General features: G+C 38.6%; 1 protein-coding gene across 2 annotated transcripts in view; it reads right to left on the bottom strand.

The window, feature by feature from the left end:
* Positions 1-24,437, bottom strand: part of MND1 (meiotic nuclear divisions 1) — a 49,499-nt gene that overhangs the window by 11,097 nt on the left and 13,965 nt on the right. For both annotated transcript variants that reach the window (XM_080385118.1, XM_080385119.1), the window contains exons 5-6: positions 11,230-11,304; positions 9,324-9,438 (exon numbers count right to left, since the gene is read on the bottom strand). In XM_080385118.1, coding sequence (XP_080241244.1) covers positions 9,324-9,438; positions 11,230-11,304 — 190 coding nt within the window. The remainder of the gene's footprint in view (positions 1-9,323; positions 9,439-11,229; positions 11,305-24,437) is intronic.

Here is a 24,437-nt window from a genome sequence, read left to right as displayed (position 1 = left end):
CTTATTACAGATGAAGCCCCACTAATGCCAACTTTAGAAAGATTATTTCATACATCTCATTGTGGTTATACTTCTGTTTCTGTATCTTAGTACATCAATTTTGATTTTAACAACAAGAAGGTCTTATATTCAACCTATAAACTACTATAAGCTTGACATCTTCAAATCCTCCCCCTCTTAACCAACGTCTTCAGTTCATTTGCATAACACGATATCCCTGAATGAGTGTACACCCGTGCCCTTGCCACTACTGAATTTTATCCTGTGTTTTTCAGACTATCTTTGTAATTTGTCATGCTCATTTTAAAATCCCACCTTGTCCTTTGTCCACGCAGTCTCTCCTACTTTTGTCATATGCAAATGTAACAGAAGCGTATCTTCTATTATCCAGCTGTGCTGGTTTTGGCTGGGACAGAATGAATATTTTTCATAGGAGCCAGTATGGGGCTGTGTTTTGGATTTGTGCTGAGAACAGTGTTGATAACAGGGATGTTTTAGTCATTGCTGAGCAGAACTTACACAGAGTCCAGGTCTTCTCTGCTTCTCATCCCACCCCACCAGCGAGCAGGCTGGGGGGCGCAAGGAGCTGGGGGGGGACACAGGTGGGACAGCCGGCCCCAGCTGACCCAAGGGGTATTCCAGACCATATGGCATCACGCCCAGCATATAAAGCTGGGGGAAGAAGCAGGAAGGGGAGGATATTGGGAGCGATGGCGTTCTTCTTCCCAAGTAACCATGACATGTGATGGAGCGCTGCTTTCCTGAAGATGGCTGGACACCTGCCTGCTGATAGGAAACGGTGAACGAATTCCTTGGTTTGCTTTGCTTTACATCTGCAGCTTTCTCTTTACCTATTAAACTGTCTTTATCTCAACCCCTGAGTTTTCTCACTTTTACTCTTCAGTTCTCTCCTCTCTCCCCTCTCCTGCTGGCGTGGGAGGGAGCAAGCCACTGTGTGGGTCTTAGTTGCTGGCTAGCACAGAATCATGACACCAGCTCATTAATATAAACACTGAGCATATGCACAGACACAACAGACCCTATCACAGAGCTTCAGCAATTCTACCTCCCTTTCCGATACTGAATTACTAACGAATACACCTTCAGTATAATTACAAAATTGTCTGACATTCAAACTACTGCAGTTTCATCAGGATTGTGTTTCCCTACTCTCCTTACCACAGTATCATGCAAACTGAGTGAAAACACCAAAGACTAACTTCTGCCAGTCTATAAGTCTCTTACAGTTGCAAAGACAAACCCCTCTGTTTTCAAGGTGTTTCCAAATTGGTTCTCTGTTCCAGATTTTTTTTCTGATACCCTACTCCTTTCAGTGAAACTAGCTCATAAGATGTTAAAGTGAGGAGGGGAGAAAACCCCTTAGAAATACTCTCAAATACACCATCAGTGCCAAGATTAGTCTTGCACTCATACAACCTGCTCTACAAAATGTTTGCAGTTAAATAGCACAGAACAGGGCATCTACATTAGGAATATATATTGATAACATACAGTTCTAATCTAGATAAACTCACAATGAAAACATAACTTACCATCCCATAACATGTGGGAGATTTCTTAATGTGAGATTGGCAATACATTTTTTTTTAAACAAGGCCAAGGAAGATTAGATTTGACAGTCCTGCAACCTAGCACTGAAGACAAGGAATTAAAAATCCACAATACCTTCCCTGACATCATTTTGCATATGGAAGTCATTAAAAGATATAAAGCAGGTGGTTGTTTTTTTTCAAATTCCTTCGAATATCACCATAACTTTATCAAAGCAGTCTGAATGCATGGTGCCACACAAAACTAACCTAGCAAGTCTAACACTGGGAGAGAGAAGCAAAATAATCACTCTACAAAAGCCTTTTTGTTTCAAATATATAAATGATCTATAGATTACTTCCGTTTGATGCTCTCTTCAGGGCTTTAACACATGGCCAAATGGATTGCTAGCAATTCACTTCCAAATCAAGGATATCTAAATCATAAATGTAGTCACAAGTAGCCATTTTCCACACGACAAATTTTATCAAATGTCTACCATTCCTTAGCAGCTCAACAGCTTTTGCCATAAGGATTTACTGGCTCAGACAATAAAATTATTCCTGTGTATTTCACCTATCTGTCTCTCACCCTACACATTTTTCTGCCATGCCAATATAAACAAGTAAGAAACAAAATAAGCAGAGAGAACAAAAATAAGCCTTGTGAGCCTTCTCATCTAATTTCAAGAAGAAGTAACTTGCCAGAATAGCCAGTTTATTTAAGCAGGGTGTTACATACATTAGCTAAAGATTTGATCTTCCAGCTGTCTGCCTTCTGAGTGTCCAAGTAAAATCCCGCTGACAAAAGACAAGGTATTTTGATTTGTTTTTTCTTAACCAGTTAAAATGCAGCTTCATTTTAAAGCAAGCTGGCCTAACTAGACACTCCCCAAGAAGAATAGTTTTGCTAGAAAAACACACGTATGCATGTGTCTAAACATTTAGTTTTTCATTGCAGTGACCTCTTAGCTGCAGTCCAAACTTTAGGTCAAGCACACAGACAAGTAAATTATCCAAAACACAGAGAATTAGGGCTATTTGCTGAAAGCCAAAAGCCTCACATTTCACTTTAAGCTTTGCACCTTAGGAATATACGTGCAGATGTATCTTAAGCTGCACCAATCTGTCCTGGTGGTCCTTGGCTCATTACTCTTCATGGTTGTTATATGCTCCTTCCTTTCCAAGCACCAGGAGCTGCTCACCCACTTACCTGCCCCTGTTCCTCTCTCATTCAGTCCTTTTCAAATTAATTTTCTACACAATTCAATTCATTGCAGAGTTCAGGAAGATAGCCTTTGAAAATCTGTCACTTGATGTGCTCCCAGTCGGTCGGAGGATCCCTGGTTGCTCTTCAGGGCAACTACCACAGGACAGACAATTCTGGAAGATGCATGACTAATTACCACACGCATGAAAGCCTTTTGAAGAAGGCAGCAAAAGACTTCATCAGACAGACTGCCTGGTGGGAACCGATTCCAAAGACCTCGGGAGAGTCTGCCACAAGACAAGGATATATACACCATCAGTTCCTAACTCGAGCTGACAGCTTGCTGTTACCATTGGGAAACTGCAGCTCAGGAATGAAGGGCCACGGTGACGATTCTTTAACCTACTTTTGCCAGGGAAGTTCCTTAAACCACCACGTTATGGCCTCCGGTAATCACAGCCAGATTCTGCTCTGAAAGTGTTTGCTCTGTCAAAGGACCAGCATTTTTGATAACCTGAACTGCAAACAAACCTCCCTTCATTTTCAAGATAAAAAGAAAACCGGAAGGGATGAAGATAAAGGAACAGAAATACTGCTTAAACTTCCAATTCCTTCTCACTTGCTATGATTACCAAAGGAGCCTGGAGCATTAGTGATCAAGTATACATTTGTAATTCAACTAATTAGTACCTTGTTCCTTTTTCAATTTTACTTGACAGTTAAAAGTTACGTTTACTGTTACTATGTGTAACTATGATTACACTCAAGTACATTTATTATTTTTAGAAATAATTAGGAATAAAGTTTATGTTTAGTTTTGGTAAAGCATTTTGCTTTGTCTTTTAATGTAGCTTTTGAACAGCTAATTTAATTTGCCAACCTTCCAACTGAATGACATGCCATTCAAAGAACAGTATAGGGAGCAGGGAAAGCATAAAAAAAATATCTTAGCATGATGCAATTAGTTGAGTAAATGTGCTCTGTCATTACTGCTGTACATCTCTATACATTCTGGTACTCTATGATGAAGGAGGGAAAAAGGGAAAAAATAAAGGGGGTGGGGGTGGGCTTTGTGGTTTTGTTTTCATTAGTAGCAGACAGCCCATAAGCCACGTACGTGAACATATATTGTCTATTTCCTGTCATATCCTCATCCCGTTCTTCAGGAGATGAATACATTAAACATACAAACCTCTGAAAGCTGCAACTAAATTAAGAAAGGAGTGCTTGCTTTTAAATCTATTATATTTCTATGTACTTTTAAGCGAGTGTCTGATTCACTCCAAAGCTTAGTTTAACCCTCTAAGGCTAACCTAAGTCAGGGTAGAGACACTAGTGTAACTTCAAGAGAATGACTAATTTCTAGTTGCAGATCATTGTTGATGCATAAACCATAAAAAGCACAGCTTGTCTCAGATGCCAGGTGTGTGTTTCATGGTTAGTAGCTAGAAAACATCCTCTTAATTACAAATGGAACATATTGGATCCAGGGGCGATTCAAAAAAAAAAAACCCAAAACTACTTTCTATAGGCTTGATCTGTACCCTATTGATCTTGGTGGCACCTAGACTGGGCTTCAAATTAGTTGCAGACATTCACTTTTCCAAGTGAATCATTACATTTATAAAAATAGCTACTGAATAGTTCATTAACTGAAAGCACTGAAAAGGATCTTTAGTTTAAATAATCTTTTTGATATGTTTACTGGACAATAGTCTTTGCTACAAAATGTAAAACAAAACCCATTAAACCATTTTTAAAATTACCGGTGTTTTGGCAAATTTTGAGTAAAACCACTGCAACTCATTTTAAAGCTTCTCCATTAGCCAGGATAGTCTAATCTTAATTTCATTCCTTCACTACCATATCCCCTCTAGGAACAAGTACTATTCATGGTATTAGTAAGAAACGCCCAGAAGAATCTAGCACATGGTACTCAGTTTTTGTAACACTAAATACATCTGCATGTATACACATTTTCAAATTTATTTGAACATAATAGCTGGGTGTATCAACAAATAAAAAAATCCCAAACAAAAACCAAATTATGCACCCCAAAATTCCAGCAGCTAAATCAATATTACCTTTTCAGCATTTAGCCTCAAGATATTAAGATGAATGAAGAAATTGGTAAACCTAGAACTATTTTCTCATCCTGTCTGTACACCCCAACATAATTCTTCACAACAGTCTGTCAAGCTGGAATTTTCAGTGTTCAGACACATCAGAACTAGAGATTTTTGAAGCATCTACAATGAAAAAAGACACTTTCAAGTACATACTACATCTAGCATGGCATTTTCATGGTACTCAGTAAAGCCTACGCAGCCACATAAGTATTACTTTTAGAAAATAATCTAACCCTGAACTAGACTGAAGTGATGCCTCTGAGATCACACCTGTAGAGATTCAAATGGAAAACTATCTGGTATTTATGGTTTGAAATCCTGTCCATTTGAACCACTTATGCCTCTTGCTACCAGATAAAAATAAAGAGAGCAAAAATAAAAAGGTTGACACCAAAATTACTCCAGTACATGTGTTGTATGGCAGTCTGCTAATTTTTTGAAAATACAGTTCATCTAGACACATTCAGATCTTTGTTTTAAAGGTAAAAGCCTAAAGCACGAAAATTATCAGTAATTTGACATTCTAAAACCATGCTAAATAAAACAGGAATGCTGACAGGCAACATCTAAGACAAGCACCAAAAATATTAGCAATCATACCACTGAGAAGTCACTTACTTCAGTCAGTATGTAACTATTTCCCAGATTACTGTCCTATGCAAAGGCACAAAGTAACCAAAGCATGGCTACTGTGAAAAACATAGCTAAGACCCAACAATGTTTTTATATAGTATGAATCAACATTCCTCTAATTACAGTGGAAGAGCAAGAAATTTGAAATTCTAGAAATGTTTGTTTTACAGTGAACACTGAAAACATCTAGCTGTTCCCAGTTACAAGCGGGCCAACAACTCAGAGCAAAATCCGTATCATTTACACGCTTAGGTTGCCAGATGAACCTTTCTATAAAATTAATTATCAGAAAAATTTTATTAGCTCCCTAAAATTTCTCTCTGGAGGGCTGAAAGAATTAAACTTACGCAGAAGGTTAATCTTGACGTGTGGAGCTTTTTGGTTGGCCCTGTGAAATTCTGGATAAATTATGAACTACTGAAACCTTGCGTTCTCCATGCCTTGGTCCTCTACCATAACCTTTAGGGAATCTAGCAGCATCACATGTATCCAACTCTGTACACATACATGTTATGTTATAAAAGCCTTTCTCCTGGAGGACTAGAGAATCTCTTCTCTACAATGAGTGCTTTCCCATGAGAATATCCTCCAGCCTACAAAAATCTGCCTCAAAGCTGAGAAACAAGGGCTCTGTCCTGTGCTAGCTGAACCAGGATCACAAGTTTAACAGAGAAGTATAAAATCCCAGTTGTTTTTTTTTTTTTTCGGCTGTTGTCAGTTTTACTGCCTTTAATGTTGAGGAAGAATTTATTACTCAATCCTAACTCACACAAGATGGCTTAACATTTCCCAGTGGCAAAGACAAGCTTCAACCACTGAACTGCAGTGGTTGCTAGAAGAAATCCATATATTTTGCAATTCTAGATATATTTTTATAATACCCTACCTGTAAAATGGAATTATCCAAATATATCCACAAGACCAGACTATTATGTAGCTTCCTCTAGTGGTCAGTCTCTAAATCTTGTTTCTTCTGCTATTTACTGTAGTTACATACAAATACTGAAATTCTGTGTTCAAATCCTATAAACTTGGGAAGGCATTAAAGTTTATACTTCAGCTCTCTAATACGAAAGCCAAGGAAATTAAGCAGAAACATATTGCAAAACATTTGTTACTGATATTAAAAGGACAAGCAATGAAGTCAGCAAAAAAACAGAGTTAGTATTTTAGTACTCTGATTTGCCCACTTGTGAATATGTGTTATAGGATATTTAGTTACATGGTCAAACATGACTTTCCCACCGTAAGACTCAGGAAGCAAGACAGATGTTCAGCTTTTAGTTGAGTCTTCAAGTATTTGCTATGAATCATCCAGACTCTGTTTTGACCCTGGAATTAGTATGCATGTGTTTTAATGAGGCTCATTGCTCTACAATAGGTTTGTTTCTGCAATACTACTTTGAGGGAAAGGGCAATTAAAAAGGCATAGCAAAGCATTCACCAAAGTTGAAGGCCACTGAAATCAGACGACAGTTTGATTCACCTCTAAAATACCATGACAAAAATCAAGGCAGCTCTATGATATGGGATGGGAATTTATTTAACAGAGTGACATTTTATACTGAGTATCAAGAAGATTTCCTTACAGTTTGAAGTCATTAAGTAAGAGGGAAAACCCAAATGTAGAAAGTGACAACTGCCATTACTAAACATACTATATTGAACAATCCAACTCTTAAAACCAGTGCAATTATATATCGTAACAGCCATCTCTGATATCCGACTCAAAATTAACATAAGGTAATTTAGAGTTAGTAACCTGCTCAGGTGAGCTAACTGAAAGTAATCACAAGGATTGTGTTACCTAAATTGTACAGCTAGGAAAAAATCCTATCACTCGCAGGTTGAAAAGGCTTTAAAAATCTGTGAACCAGTAACTTTGATTATAAGGTTATGCTGTGAAACAGCGGCAGTAACTTTCATGTCTAGCTGAACACCTTCCATTGCCTGAAGATTCTTTATGGCCACCTTACACTAACCCCTCTAACTTCTGCATCTTGTTTTGCCTTTGCACTTCCCTGCACTGTGGAACAAGAGAAATGCCCCCCAATTTTTCTTTTTTTTTTTTTTTTCTTCCCCCTCTCTCCTCCTTTTTCCCTTAAACCTGTAAAATTCCATTCAGCTTTGACAGAGACACTAAGTCTCCAAAACTGACATTATCATTTATTCATTTATACATTATCAGCAACAACGTGCACTGCCAGTGCAACAATGACTGATGAAGCACTTAACAAAAGGAGAAACTTTTTAATCAAAGGTCAGGGAGAAATTACTTTTGAAACACGCCTGCATATTCCCCTGGGAACCCTACAGGTAGCCCAACAAGGCTAAGGCCACCAATTCCCTTAAATGCTCATCCCTCCATTGCAGAAGCTCACATGGAGGTTAAACACACACACAAACACACAAATAAAAAGAGAAGGGCATGACTGAAGTAAGTAATGATTACATTTCTTTCCCCTTCCCTCTTTTCAGAATATTAGTCTCTGTGTTGCCAGCTAATGCAGCTTGCCCTAGCATTCAAGCTGTGATTTGTCCCCTTGTGCCTAACATTTAGGAACATGCTCACTGCAACTGCTTCAAAAGAGAGGTTCCTCCAATCATTCAGTGGAATGCTTAATATAAGGGTATCTCAGCAGTTAAAATACCTGGCACTATGAACCCCTCTGCTGTCAGTATTTGCCTAACCTCGTGCATTTTTACAGCTGGAATCAGCTGGAATGTGTCTTTCACTTGTCCTCAAAGAGCACACAGCAAGGGATTTACAGCACAGTAACTAACCTCAGGTCTAGAGTTTGCTTATTCCCTGGCATACCGTTACAACCTCAGGAAAAGATAATGCAGCTGACAAAAAGTGTCACTGCTCCTCAAAAAAAATTAAAAAAATGGTCCAATTTTGGGGTGTGCTGCCAACTCTTGTTTATGTTTTTGGCTTCATCTCAGCATGTTTCTAGAACTGTTGATTTTGTTAGAAGAGTAAGGGAAGAAGAAGATTTGGCCAGATATCTCCTCAGAAAAAGGTCTGTGCCTGTTCCTCATCATTCTGTAATGGCATTTTGGCATGACAGCAACTGAATACGCAGTGGTATTTGGGTAGCAATGTAAGAACCTAATAAATAAAACATGAAAGTTGAAGTAGAAAAAATTCAATAAAATTTCATGTATGCTTTTCATTTTTCATGCTAAGGATCAGAATATTAAGTACATTTCAGTGTCCAATTCTGTATTAAAGTCACTCATCGTTCCTCATATTCCATTAGAATTAGAAACTCCAATCAAAACCCAGCATGTCGGAGGCAGTACAAACAGTAAGTCCACAGTGTAATACCATACTTACACCTAAGTGACAATGAAGCATCTCTAACAAAATGCTTATGTTCTAAACAGACAAAGTAAGTAGAGAGATACCTGTTTTGCCAGCATGGAATTGAAGGTAAATAGGAGCCAGAGACTAACTACTCTTCCTACACACATCCTAGGGTTCAGCACACTTAGAAATTATAGAATTAATATGGTTCTAGAAAGAATGGTCCTGATATTAACCCTAATGCATCAGAGTATTTCAATTTTAGGACTGTTTTTTAATTGCTCAGTTCCTGGCAGAGTAATTATCAACAACCACCGCCTTATATAACACAACAGAACATGAAAAGAAATGGCCAGTGTGCCTGTATTGTATTGCTTACAGCTTTAAAAAGAAAAGCAGCTATTCTTTGACCTATCTGCATACCAGATTTGAAGCTAAAGAAGTGCAAGCCTTTTCATGCAAAATTTCACTTTAAATAATATACGACTTACGCATTTCTTCAACAACATCTGGATCACATTCTCTGTATTTGTCTATTTCTGCCTTTAGCTGCTCCTTTTTTTGCCGAAGGGCAGCAAGTTCCTCTAATAGAGCTGCACGTTCCGCCTGACGATTCAAAGTATGTTGGGAGAATATAAAAAAAACCAAACCAATAAAAATAAAAATCAGTAATTATTACACAGAACATTTTTCAAAAAAACAAAAAGATGTAAATTTAAAAGCTGTTTTCACTACTGCTTTCTGTCAATGAACCAGCTGAGCATTTTATGCACACACAAAACTCTCAGTAACACTAAAGGATACTGAGTACAAATTGGAAGGAAAAAAATAAAGCCAAAATGGGTAAACAAAAGAACTATTTTCTGCAACCTTTGAACCCAATGTGGTTTGACAAACTCCAAACAGATCTCTTAATTGTTTGGCTTAAAGGTTAAACAGTATTTAGGAGTGCTAGTCTTGTAATTAAAAGACAGCATTATGTAAAAACCTACCATTCACACTTCCACAAATCGACTGTGCATGAATACCCTCTGAATTTATTTTCCTCCTCCTTTTTTCCACACCACTTAAAAGCAGCAGTCTCAGAAATAAATTCAGGTATTTATGACATGGTAGTCTTTGCTGGGAGACTATAAAATATTGACTTCAAATATTCTATTGATCAATAAGAATTTGCAGACACTGACTCAACATGAGCCCTCCCATTGCCAGCTCAGCACATACTTCTAATTCAGTCTGTAGCTACGGCCAAACACTGTAACTGGCTGATCATGTTAGGGCACTGGGTAGCCTAAAAAAGCCAGATAGCACGAGTTTGTTAAACATCAGATTTTCAGCCAATGCCAATCTCCACAGCAGCCCAGCAGTCTGAGGTGTTTTTTTTGGTTTTCAAACTTCCATATTCCCAGTGCTTTTGCCAACAGTCTGGATTCAGCATGTTCTGAAAATGCAGATTGGAAATCAAAAGCTTCCAGATGCTGCAATATGGAGGCCAGCTGCTCAGAGACCTACATCGTGACACAGATTTCCCAGGACTTCTTCCTGACTTATAATCCGGAACCAAAATGTTGGAAGCATCAGCCAGAACAGAATTTCCAGGACCAACAGCTTCTTGTGACTAGGGCAGGTCCCATGGTGGAGAAGCCAAGCTTCAAAATGCCCATTTGGAAACCTGACAAGCACAAGTGCCTGAGAAACCTGCCTGTGATTCCCTGATTAAAGGTCAAATCCAGAGTGTTTCTATAAAACATTTTGCATTCTAAGATTTGGCATTTTCCTACAAAATTCTATTCCACCTGAAAGCTTCTGGCTGGTCCCGTTAAGCATTCACGTTTAGGTTTAAATCACTGAGCATCTCAAAACAAATCAGCAACTTCGAATATGCTACTTCATATGTATGGTAAATGTGAAGCCTAAATATTTTGCAGTGCTAACAGCTTCAGCATGCAAAGAGCACCAAGCTTACATGGCTGCTCAGAACAGTAATTTAGATGTCTAGATTATAAATAAGTTTGTTTAAAAAAAAAAAAAAAAAGACCCCCAACACCTAAGTTTGCAGTTACTAGATTTGTCAGTTCAGCAACCATTTGCAACTTTGGTACATGTGTCTGGCTAGTTCAAGTTTTAAGATATCTTTAAATCTGAAAAAGCCTGGAAGATTACCAGACTTCAGGCAACCACACATTTTCTCAGCCTTGGAGCAGCCAGTTGTCAATATTAACATTAGCGCATGAGAAACTAAGGAATAATCTAGTATCTGTTATTTCTTTCCTGTCCCTTTCTCATCTGCAGTATTTAGAATTCTTAATGGATTTCAAGTTACTACATATTTAGAAACTGTGCATAGTTGTAGCTCTATTTTCTGGTAGAAGTGCCTACCCCCCAAAAGCAACTTACAGTATCTTCACGTCCAATTTTTGATTTCTCAATGCTTTTTATTAAAGCCTCTTTCTTCTGACTGCTTTCAGCAAACTGATAAAGGAGACAAAGAACAAAATCAACTTATTTCAGTAACATATAATAGACATACCTATAAAATGTGTATACATAAAAATACAGTTAAATAAACAGGTGGATGTACACTTTTAAGTATGTATTTTTTTTATATATTTATAACTTGTGCAATAAAAATAAATACAAAAGCACCCAGATGTAAGTCTGAGGCTCTGAACCACAGAAAAGAATTGCAGTAAGCATCTTAAAGTATAAGAAATTTTCATCCCTCTGGGACACAATCTTGTTACGTACTGCATGTTCAGCATGGGACCAAAATCCTATTTCATACCATAACCTGGCATCTCTACGCAAAGGACTCCATGACATGGAGGCTTCGGATTAGATGATTTCCTTTGGTCCTTTTCCAGCTCTCCTTATTCATAGGAAGCAGTGACAAAAGCTGTAGCAGATGCACCTGCTCAGCGGCTGATACATCTTCCCAAAGTCTGGTATGCCATTGGCACGGCCCCAATCCCTTTTGCATACTGATGAATAGAAGCCTCTATAGCTCAAAGGCATGTAAAGCCATGGCCCCCTTTTTCTGTGCAGCGCTCACACCACTAGACTTCAGAGCTCCCCTCCTCCAGGCCTGAGGCAGAGGAATCTCAGACAAATTGCATCTCACTAGGGCTGGTGCCTCATTTCCCTGCAATCCAGGAGGAATCATTCATAAAGAGGTGTATCTCTCTGCATTAACCTGCCACCCATCTTGAACCAGGCCCTTCCAGTTCAGCTGCAAGTTTTCCAGAGGCACTTCAGAAACTGTTAAGCTGAGCAGGATGTATGACTCGCCCCTCAGGGACACAACATTCAGCATTAGCCAAAGCACCTTGAAACGTTAAGCGAGACCAATAAGACTGCAAAAAAAAAAAAAACCCAACCAAAAAAAAGCAGCTAATAAAATATAGCTTGGGAACTGGTTACTGCATTTGAAACCAACACAAAAAGGGGGGGGGGCGGGAAACAAAAGGAATTAAAAGTAGCATGCTTTGTAAGTACTCACTTTTTGATGTAGCTTTAAGATGTTCTGAGCACCAGTAAGGTTGAAAACTAGCATATGAGACTAACTGTGAAGATGGTGAAGGTAGCTGTCAGAGCACAGGTTTTATTTTGCCTTCCCCTCAATACCCTCATGTGAAGTCTCCACTTCTACATTCCCTTTCTCATTGAGGATCCTGCTTGGTGGAAAAGCACTCCTAGACATTTCTTGCAGTCCCTATAGCCTTGATAATTTAATCATATCATTTATATTCTTGTGCAGCTGAAACACCAAGACCACAGTCACACAAAGCAAACAGAACTACTTTGGAGCTATAATCACTTCTCAATTTCTATTTAAACTCACGTTCAGTCTGTATTTTCAGAAATAACATGTTAAATGTAAATGCATGATAAACATCAGGCAGAGCTTACTGCCAAGTCCTAGAGATCAGCCATAATGGTAAAAAGAAACTCTGTACTGGTGGTCCGTATACATTAGGACCCAGCCCAACTGCAGATCACTGGGTTCCTTTTATAGCTCAATATTTAAAAATTAATTACTCTTTCTGGGGAAGTATGTGTTCATACACATGTAAGCATACATACAGACAAGAAGGTCTCCTTTCAAAAATAATGTTTCAATTTTTCTTCAATTTACGTCAGAATCACACTAATGGTAAGGCATATATAATTTCAGTCCAGCTGTCTACTCATTGCTATCAGTGCAAGCAACCACAGAGGCAGTGCGGGTTTCACTAGGTGGCTTGAAGTACACCAACATCTTCGTCTTGGTGGCTAGTTAAACAGTACTTTCTGGGCTTTCCACAAAATTCTTAAAAAATTAAGTGTGTTAGTTCCACACTATACCGTACTAAACAGAAGTCTACAGTTCAGAAGAGGACAATCTTAGGTGCATAGCGCAGTTCATGAAATCCAGGGAAGACACACCAGAGCACACATCATTCAGTATCTCTGAATAATGAATTTTTCTGGAACAAAAAACTCCCAGGGGAAGCAGAGGAGACAAGGAGCTTATCTAGGCACATACACCACAAGTGCAAAGAGTAAGCCAATGCCTTCTGCAAGACAAGTCAGGAAGGTGTTGCTTTCTCCGTTTTTTTTCATATTCATTAAGTTCTTGAGAATGCAGAAACATTTCTATAAAATGGAAGTACAGCAAGAGCTGTCAGGGAACTGCAATGAAATTGTAAAAACTAGTTTCCAGCTTGGAATTATGTTTCCCAGTATGGCATCTGATTACATCTTCTTGGTCCTCTATATTCCACAGCATTTAATTGTGAAAGAGACAGTAATGACAAACACTGAGAACTAAGAAATTTCTTAGACTCTGACCGACATAACATGCAAGGTTGCCATGTCACAAGGTTAGAAGAATTCTATCTAAAAGCAATGATGATTTTTGAACAATTTTAGTCAAGATTTTTCTTTCCTCTCTCACAATTTTAATTTATTGGAGGGGTTTTTTTTGATTCTGTCTTCACAATCAAGACTTTACAAAATAAAAAAACACCCCACAGCTCTATGTATTATTTAGAATTCACAGTGGTATTCCCATGACAACAAATAAAAGATGAGGATATGGAAAGAAATGGCAGGAGGCAGTGAGATATTGAAAAAAACCCCAAACACAGGATGCAAAGGGTAAGGAACAGATGGCCAGGGTCTGTGCAAGGAATCTATGACGATGGCAGAAGCAGCAAGGCTTAGATACCGAGGTGGGAACACAGCTGAAAGTAACTACATGAAAGAAGGAAAGGCAGTCAGCAAGGACAAAGGAGTTGGAGGAAAGCTGAATACAGGGGATACGATACTTAATTGAGAGGTAAGGGCAAATGGCAGATGACAGGTTATAGGGCATTAAGAGGAAAAAAAAAAAAAGGCAGAATTTGCAAGTGTTGTGTATGCAGACAGCAGAAGATCACATCTGGCCAAATACAGTGACTTACTTTCCCACTCACCAGGCTGTAGAAAAGCTTGACTGCAAAGGAGCACAGTAGCAGCTAGAAGACTTGAATCCTTGGAGCAATCTTGGGACATTTTTTCAAAGGAATTGGCAAACAATTTCTCAAGAAACATTAACCACCCTGAGCAAAATCTGACTCCTGCCAATAGCAGTGAGTTTGATCTGGAGAAAAAGCTACTTATTGTCTCCCCTCTACACTGTCTGACACATGAACAACCTTGTCTGACACAAGTATAACGGACCAGGTGTGGAAAACAAGTACAGAAAGAGACACTCCGCTGTATTAGAAAGTTTCATGTCTCCGGTCTGACTGCTCTGAATCAGCATATAGTTAAGCAAGATGCAAGAAAGCTGGAAAAATGTCATTAGGGGAAAGCTGTTTAAAGAAGGAGGGGAGACTAAATACCTCAAAAAGTAAAAAAAATAATCCTCCACAAGAGCATCTTCAGTGTTTGCAAAACATGGTAGGAGCCTGCAAGAAAAGTTTAATGAAGTAACTAACTAGAATCTACAAAACAGGAGAGCTGGGAAACAGTTCCTTTACTTTTACAGACCACTGCAGTCAATTAACTGACCACTGGCCTAGCTTCAACACTAATTCTCAACCCAAAATCCACAAAAGGCTGTTCTTCCTTACCCTGCAAAGGTCCTTCAGTGTTTAGCTACACATTCGTGCAGCAGTTTGCGTGTGCTAAGTGCTCCATGCTGATGATAACCATCAGTTCCACCACAGGCCGTGGGGTCTGGTTTGTATCAAACGATACAGATTAGACATACACAGGTAATTTATAATATACTATGCATGCATTACTGTTAGGGTTCCACTTTGGCAAGTCAGTGATGTAGAGTAGGAGGAGGAACGTTCCTTCCCAAAACCTGCCTTATGCTGTCCTAGCTCTACACAACAGGATTTTTATTTCCCAGCAAAAGTTTTTGTTGGTCGTATTCCTTCTGGTTTCTCGTTCTTAACCACTCTAACCACCAATCTCCCACCAAACATGTAGCTTGTCTCCCTAGCATACATTAAAATATCTACAGACATGGTGTAAGCCATGCAAACACAGACCCCAGAGTATGCATGCTGGACAAGAATCAAACCAAGGTCTCATATGCTAACCACCAAGAGCATTCACAGCTGTTAGGCCACTGTCATTATGGTCTTAAAGAGAAATATCATATGCTCAGTTTTCTTTCTGCCAAAACATTCATCCAAAAATGGTATTCAGAACTACCGCTATTGTGAGCACTACTCTCTGTGGCACTACAGAAGAATTCAAGACATTCATTTTTTAATTGTTTATAACTTTGCAAAGTTATTTACTTTGGGTTTGAAGCTCACTATGCTCTGTTTCAGGCCAGAGGCAAGGGCTTGTTTGCTTTTAGCTTAAACAAAAGCAGTTCAAGAATTTTAGGGTGACATTTGCAGTAGATGGGTGTTATTTCTTTCCTATGTTAAACCTAACCCACCACCGAAAAACTTAAATGGAATTGACAGAAGGCATGGAGAGAAAGTGCTTCAAAGCATTCCTCTAGATTTTAAAGAAAGATTAAAAAAAAAAGTGAACCCAGAAAGCAGACTAATAATATAGAGAGAGTAAAAATGCAAAAGATTAACAGCCAAAGAACAATCTGAAAATATTGAAAACAGACCTGTTGTCTTAAAAGAAAGGCACAGAACATTACTAAAAGAAACCACTTAACAATCACTGTTGACTAAACGAATAAAACTTAAGAGCAGGGGGGGGACACAAACCACAAAGACCTCCATGCAATGATGTGTGGAATTACTTCCTGAAGTACTACACAAAGTAATCACACAAGTACTTCTTTGACACATACAGTCACAAATACATACTTGCCAGGGCCTCCAAAGACACAGAAGTGAACTTTTAAGTTAGCTGATTATGCTCACAGTGGAGTAGAGAGCACCGCCATGAACGGCAGCATTGTCACTTCTGCTCTGCTCTCAGGACACCTGTGCACCACTTGTGAAATATCAGTACTGCAGATAACCCAGCGAACTGAACTGCAGGAGGAACATGCGCCAGGTTCACCGCGACTTTAGTCAGGGATGGGATGTACTCATGGTGAAGCACTGACAGCAAACATACACGCATTATGTAAATACAATTAAAAATATTTTTTTTTCTTTTGTGAAAAGTAAGAGAAAAGAAGCATGCAACATCTTACCCCAGGTCACTGTAAGTCATTCAGCAATACGAAGCAGGGAATCGTGTTTGCTGGGACTTAGAAGGAACATGAGAGAAGCAACCAGGAGACAGCAGTGGTTCAAGATATACAGGCAAAAGTAGAGATTAACACAATATAGAAAAATAATTTTTAATTCAGAAATTGAAGAATTGACAAGACACTTTAGCAAAAGAACACCATAAAATGGATAGTAAGCAAACTGTAGAAAAAGAGAAGAGAGAGTCAGGGCCCACTATATTTCCGTACTCACAAGATTATTCTTTTCTTAATTACGTCATTATAGGTATACTGGAAAAATGTTCAATACAAGCACTCTTTCTTCTATGCATGCTACATATTTTACCATAAAAAGATTACGTCATTTTTAATGCAATCTTTGAAAGAGTCAGTTCAAAAACTTGGGAGAAGGTAGGGAATAAGTATAGCTTTCTGGATAAAAAGGGGACCCAAACCAAACTGCATTCGCTATTCAAAATGAAGGGCTGGTGTGCCGATTCTTTTCAGTGAATAATGATTCTTTTAAGTGAATAATACTTCTTCCAACATATCATGCTATTAATTCTGCCAGCGTGCAAGTGTTGTCTTTTTAAAGTACTATTTTTTACTTTTGGATTGTTTCTTATGTCAGTGAGGGGAAAAAAAAAAAGAAAGTATCAGACACTCAAGCTAAATAAGTGAAGGTTTTTTCAGGTAAATAACTGAACAAATATCTGACTTTCCATAAAATTGTCCAACAAAGCACTATAAAGATTCTCAAAAAGTAAGAATTCTGAAGTTAGATCTCTGCATTCATAAGTAGTATTTATATGTTTTGCTGGAGTATCCATGTTGGTAACACCGATTTACTTGCCTCTCCCACAAACACAATCCATTTTGTGTTTCAAGATTAAATTTAGGCCTATAATCCTGGTTTATTTAGCATGTTAAAACATGAGAGTGAGACTAAAATATCACATGGTAAATTAGGCATGGCTCTATTCTCAGTTCATGCTGAGTATGAGACAAGTTCTTCTTCCTGCAATTGGTTTTGGATAAAGAAAATAGAACACGTGGGTTATCCAGAAGAAACAATGAGGAATTTCCCCTCCATTACAACCTTCATCAATCCATGCACAAGCCTTATATTGCTAGCTGCAATTATTTTAAAGATTATTACTGTAGTAAACCCTCTACATTAAAAGTAGCTTTTAATTCAATTATTTTCTGATTTTTTAGATTTGCCATAGTTGTTAGGTTAAAGTTTATGTAGAGAAGATGTGTTGCCATGAGCTTTTGGGTTTGCTTCATTCATTTGCAACACCATTGGTAAGTACTAGTTACACCACAGAAAATAACCACTCCAAGCCGATCTCCTTAATAGACGAAAGGTGAAAGAAACAGCTGTGCAGCCTGAATGAAAGAACTGAATTTCTCTGGCTGCTTTCAGAATTGGCATAATTGGCACAACCTGAGGGACAGATGGCCGTCTACTCAGATACAAAGTATGCCTGATCAACCTTAAAAAAAAAAAAAGGGGGGTGGGGGGGATGGGAGAGAAGCTGAAACTCCTCATTCTTCAACACTGTTTCATAAATGCAGTCTAATAGGGAAAGCTGAAAGAGCCAAAAAGCACCCACATGACTGACAGAACTATAGAAAATTTTAATACCTGGACACGAAGGGTGCTTGTTACTGCTTATTAGTGTATTTACTAAACCTATGAAGTCCAAGGTCATAGTTAACAGGTCTGTTCAAGGCAGAAAGAACACTGAAAAATATCTTCCCTTGGAAAGAAAGGGAGAGGAAAAAGAAAAATTCTCACCTTCCTCTAAAGGGCTTTTAAAGATTGCTGTCCTAAGCAGCTTGACCATACGCTGACATGGCCTTCAGGGACTAAGCACAGACAGTCCCAACTTAAAAAACAATATTCATCTGATATTCCCTGAGCTGAAGCCGTGCCTAAAGACTACAAAAAACAAATCAAAAATTTATTCCACAGACTTTTTAAAAAGCCCAAATTCTACACTGAGATGTTATCAGTAAAATAAAAAGCCTCAGTAAAATACACGTATCGAATTTCAGAGTTTTGGCAGCACTCTTACATATTCACTCTTTGTGCCAATTTCATTGTTTTTAAGTAATGCTCAGACAGATAACCAAGTCATCTCAAACTCCTGATAGGAAGAATAGTCTTTAATGGAACTACCATGTGTTCATTAATGAGCTGTTTGACTGTGATGAGAAAGGCCTTTCCTCTAAAGTCTTCCTGCTTCAAACTAACTCCACACATTTTAGTTTTATACTACGGGGTTTTGTATTTTTAAATTTCATTCCTTTCAGAAGGGGAAACTGCTATGAAGTGAGATATAAAATTGCATGCTTGTATTTTATTTCTGCATGCATGCTAATTTTCTAAAATAAAATATGCTATATTAATTGAATGACAAGATTTTAAGATGAAAGTCAAAGTTAAAATTAAATAAGATTACAACTCACTGTCACCAACAAATCCAGCTTTGAAAATTACTGTTGCCTCCACCCTACCCCCAAGGCTGGAAGCTCCTGGCCTTACAGCAGAGGCAAACTTCCAGGTTCACCCAGCAGTGCAGAACTTCTAAGTCTTTAAACTTTCTCAGGACGCTGGGTTTCTGCCGATATGCTGAACTGTCAGTCACATATCGCATGCCAACGCTGGGGCAGGGGAGATGTGCAGGGCACAGGGCTGCATCTGTGCCAGATTTGACTGGGCTTCTGGAATGACAGCCCCATGTTTATTCCCAATGTCTTTGCGTTTCAGAGTAACAATTTTCATTGCAATGTCAGGAGCGGAGCCAGCAGTGTGCAAGCCTCTTTGAAAAGGAAAAATAAACTATGTGATATTACCTAAAAAATTCACACTTTCATAGAAAACACTGTTAGAAAAACCTAGTACTTCCTCATGCATATCAGAATGAATATATAAAATACACTACCAGGGCATCATAACAATATATCCTTTTTAATATAGTAGGATTCTTCCTTCAAGCCTTCTTTATAATCTTTACAGCTACTACAGAGCCAGTTGTTTTGGGTTTTTTTTTTTTGTAAAAAACATAATTGCTATTAAATCATGCCAATTTTAGCTTATGCTCATCAAGAAGGCACGAAAGGAAAAGCTACACTTCACAGTTGCCATCAATCTAGTTATATATTAACAGCTAGTGAAAGGAAAAGCATGAAATTCAACTAATGAACACCAAATTATTAGGTTGCTTAATTCTAACAGAAGCCTCCAGAGCACTGTATTTTTAGAAGTCTGCCATGACAGCAGTAACTAAGCATACCCTCCAGGGCTTGTAGCATGCCATTAAACATAATTCCACAAGGCTCTAATAAGTTACAGCATTAGAAGAGTATTCTCTGCTGGACATTTTAGGACTTACTAAATTCAGAATCATTTCAAGACATCAACATTTTTACAGTGCAAGATGCAAAGAGGTAACAAAACCCCTGGATGCTTCAAATAAAAAAATATTAGCATCTTCCAGGAGACTGATCCAGGGAATAAGCTTTACAGGATCAACAAACAAACAAGCATAGACATAATCAACACATTCTCAATATTTAAATGATGCAAATTCTCAGCCGCTTGCTTTTAGGACACTTCCTACTGCTACAGCTCTCACTGGATGGTATGAAGTTAGCTGGTCATAGCATACCAGCTTCACAGCTGGCCATTTCTTTACGTGTCTAGTCCTTTATTTCAAAGAAAACATACAGGTTAGTGAAAGCATGCAGGCTGAAAATAGGGAGGAGTCACTAATTGCATCTGTTGGGAGAGTTATTACTATGCAAGAGAGGGAGGGGGGGAAAGTGAGCCATAAAGGAATAGAACCACCCAGCAGACTGGGGCTGCAATTATCAAGCTGGCCAGGTCAATCCAAGTAATAATAAATAAATAAATAAAGTAGAAAGCTAAATGAGATACCCTCAAATATGAGCAAAAAAGGGAGGCCCAGCATGGATACGGGAAAACTGCTGTAAATGCTTAGGCAACACATTGGGATCCTGCCTGTATAGTATAGTGGGCATTAAAAGAGACCTCTTCAGCAATCAGACTTTTATTTTTCATGGAAAGGGACAATTCATTACGTTTTCTGCAACCTAATAAAATTAAATTGTAAGCATACATATTAGAGAAAAATGTCTAAATAAATAATCCCTAACACAAATCACACGCATTAGTTGCAGAAGTACTGATGTGCTTCTCTGGTTTTAGAGGACAATTCTTTAACAACTCTAACTTTGCTATTCTCCAACATCAATAAAATTCATACTAAAAAGATAGCTCTAAGCTTTTCTAAAAGGTATTTCAGCTAAGCTTAAGGTCATGATAAACCTTAAGACACTTTATGCATGCAAGTCCTTTCTGTTCACTACAGGAAAAAAAAGTCTTTTTAAAAATGTACTGAAAATTACTACAGGTATTCAACTGATCATAAAGTGAAAATCTTGCACCTCCAAAAAAAATTGTTTTATAAAAAGCATTAAGCTGTGGATTCCAAAGATGTTGCACTCAGGGACATATTTTAGTGGTCGACTTGGCAGTGCTAAATTAATGGCTGGACTATCTTAAAGGTCTTTTCCAACCTAAGCAATTCTGTAATTCTATGACCTCTAGGGATAGACCATCACTGCCACGAGGAGAAAGAAAAACAACCAACTAAAACAGAACAGTGAGAGACCCTGCATTCAAAGCCATCTACAGAGGCTGAAAACTGGAAGAGATCCAAGGTCTGTAAGGAGCTCTGTTAAAAGACCGATACAACATCTACTGAAGACACTTCTGCAGAGCCGTGCAGAAAGCTTGCTTCACAGCAGGAGGTCCCCCAAGCACACTGGCTGACTCAAAGCACCAGCCAGCACACACATCCTGCCTGACATATTCAGCAGCATCATGTGACTCCAAGCGCCATCAGGCTTGTTACCCCTCACTGAACATCTGACTTCTCCACCTCAGTTCAGGATTGATTTCTTTAACCCAGCCACCTCTGAGCGCTTGTACCTATTAGCAGTCCAGAACCAATCTCCAAACTCTGTGGAAATACACTGACAGCCGAGCGAGTCCACAGGATCGAGGAGGCTGCTCAGACTCAAACAGCATGGACAGCAAAAGTTTCTCATGCTTCGGTCAGTGGTCTCGAGCAGTCTCTATTCAGCAACTTTCCACACAGTAATCCAGTCACAGTATTTGAGGATGAAAAATACATCTGTCTAAAAGAATAAAATAAACCAAGCTGCATCTTGAAAGGACTTTCTGATGGTTAAAACTCAAAATTTCCTGTGTCAATTCTGAACAAATCAGGTTCTCTCCTTTTAGTTATGTTGTCAAACATCTCCAGGAGGCCTTCAAGCCACATTACACACCAATATGATTATTTTTTCCCATTAACTATTTCAAACTACATGCATTCCTAACAAAAGCACACATTCCTAATATAGGATTCCCCAAGTCTTTTTTTTTTTTTTTAAAAAAAAGAAAATAAATCCTTTCTCTTTTCATATTTAAATAATTTTAAGTACAAACAATTTGGTACATGTGAAATCACTATTTAAACAAGTTAATTCCTGGGTTGTTTTTTGGTGTTTTTTTCTGGTTTGGGTTGTTGTTTTTTTTTAAACTAGCTGCCAAAGGAGAGTTAGGATGTACCAACTTCAAGTTCTTCCCCTGGCTCAATACATGAGTCATGGGAAGTGAAAATCCCTGCTTTTACAAACCCTAAGGCTGGGATTTAAGGAACGAAACATCAGCTAATCCCTTCCATCTCAACTAACACTGGCCCAATGCAATGCTTAGTGGGAGAAAAAAAATTGCCAGAAACTCTCCTCAAGTCTCTGATGCTCAAGCGTGTCTCGAAGTGAGCACAGGGAACAGCATAAAAAGCCCATCTTGTGTCCTGCTCTAAAAAGACTGTTTACTCTCTGTTGTGGTACAAGGTGACATCATCCTGCTATCAGTCTCAGAAGGAAAAGCAGCTATAATACATTTGCTGTTATTGCAAAGCCTGAGAATACAAAAGAATAACCCAAAAGAAAGCAACGTCACGAGAAATAAGGTAGGTGTGACAACAATAAAACGGTGAAATGAACAGTTTTGCACTGAACAGTGAAATGAGCTGTCACAAAACCAGACTGGGGAAAGGAAGTAAAGTGGTTGTTTCCCCAAGCTACTGAAGTACAGTGCTCACAGTACTGTCAGTAATGACATTAAAACCTGCAAGATCTTTGAAGAATTTGGTACTTCAGGTCCCTACGTTAAGATTAAAAATATTCTGTTATGCTGTGGCAATCCTCTGTGACCTTATTGTTCAAGCATATATCCCTGTCACACAATGACAGACACCCTTGGATGTCACCAAGGATCACCAGAATTGCTCCTGCCTCCCTTACGCCCTGTAGTGTCAGTACTCAGCCTGCCCTGTGCAGCTCCAGCCTAGATCCCCTCAGTCACGCTGGCTATGGCGGGCAATGTGCAGAGAGATGGGACATCCCTTATGGCTTCTAAGGGTTGGGTGAAAAAGGCCTCACTGCTACTACTTACCTTAACTAATACTTAATTCAAGGCACTATAAACCAAAATGCAAACAAGCATTAAACCACCTTATTTAAAACAGACCGCACAGTTCCAAGCGTTCTACCAAAGATGTAGATGAAGAAATGAAAGAAAAGCTAAGCAAAATCTGTTTATACTAAGGTTACACCAGAAAGCTTTCTCTTTCTCACTCACTGATATGCCATTCCCTACCTGATAAACCTTGACAACAGTTGTTGGCTGCATACGTGCCTTTTCTTCTTCAGCAGGTAACATATCCTTCACATTCACATCCCTTCTGTAGCAATACCTACATCGGAACAATACAAACCCCAAACACGCAAGGGGGCCGGTTGTACAAAACACATCAGCAGCTCTTGCCTGAGATTGAATGTGACTGTGATTAACATGCTGGAGTTGCTCATCTCCATTCTCCTCATTTTATGCATGCTATGAAATCAATCAACAACAGGCAGAGGAATCATCAATAAATGATGACCCTTCCGTTTACACAAATTAGGTCAAATGCTTTGTTAGTTTAATAAAACCCCTAAGCTTCCAGTATTGTTATGCCAAGAATAAACATCTCATTTTTTCAAAATATAATTGATCATAGGTAATTCAAAGCTTCAGAACCTGACTGCCAGGAAAATACTGATAAAGAATACAACCGCATCCTTTCAGCTTTTCTTATGGAAAGCAAAAAACACCCCACCCTCTCAGTGAAGCTTCCACAGTTCTCTCAACAAAGGTGAAATTCCATTAAAAATTTCTCCACTTATAAACCTTGTTAAAACAAAACTCAATCCACACCCTCGCTCTAGTTTCACCACCTCATAGCTGTACTGAAACAACTATAAACCCACCTAACCAAAATGCAACCTCCAACATCTTTTATTTTTTCAGTGGTCTAATTCACAGCTGCATAAGCATAACCAAGAGGTGAAGAATAAGCATACGGCAGAAGGCATAAATCTTAAAGAGCAACCATGCCACTGCAAAACAAATCAATACAAAAATTCATAGGAATCTACTTAGTAATTCTTAATCTGTGAGCTATCAGAGAAAAAAAAATGCAGTAGATGCTACACAAACTTAAGATATTTGTTGTCCTAGCTTTTCAGAAAAACAGGAAGAAATCCAAACAGTAACCCTGGGTTAGAGCAGCACCAAGATCCCAATCCTAAGCAGATCAGCACAAGATTTGCTATATGTCAGTTCAGGGATTAGCACCCCTCTCTGAACACCTGCCCACACAAAAGCAACTTGAAAGATGGGGGTGGGGAGGGAAGCTGTGCGTAAAGAAAATATATTTCAAGCATTGTTTATAATTGCCACATCTCTGCACAAGGGGATCACACTGACCACGTAATAGATCCTTCC

The sequence above is a fragment of the Falco punctatus genome, assembly GCF_963210335.1.
Source record: "Falco punctatus genome assembly, chromosome: 1".
Lineage (NCBI taxonomy): Eukaryota > Metazoa > Chordata > Aves > Falconiformes > Falconidae > Falco > Falco punctatus.
The sequence above is the reverse complement of the archived record's forward strand: the minus strand, read 5'-3'. Positions and strand labels throughout refer to the sequence as shown.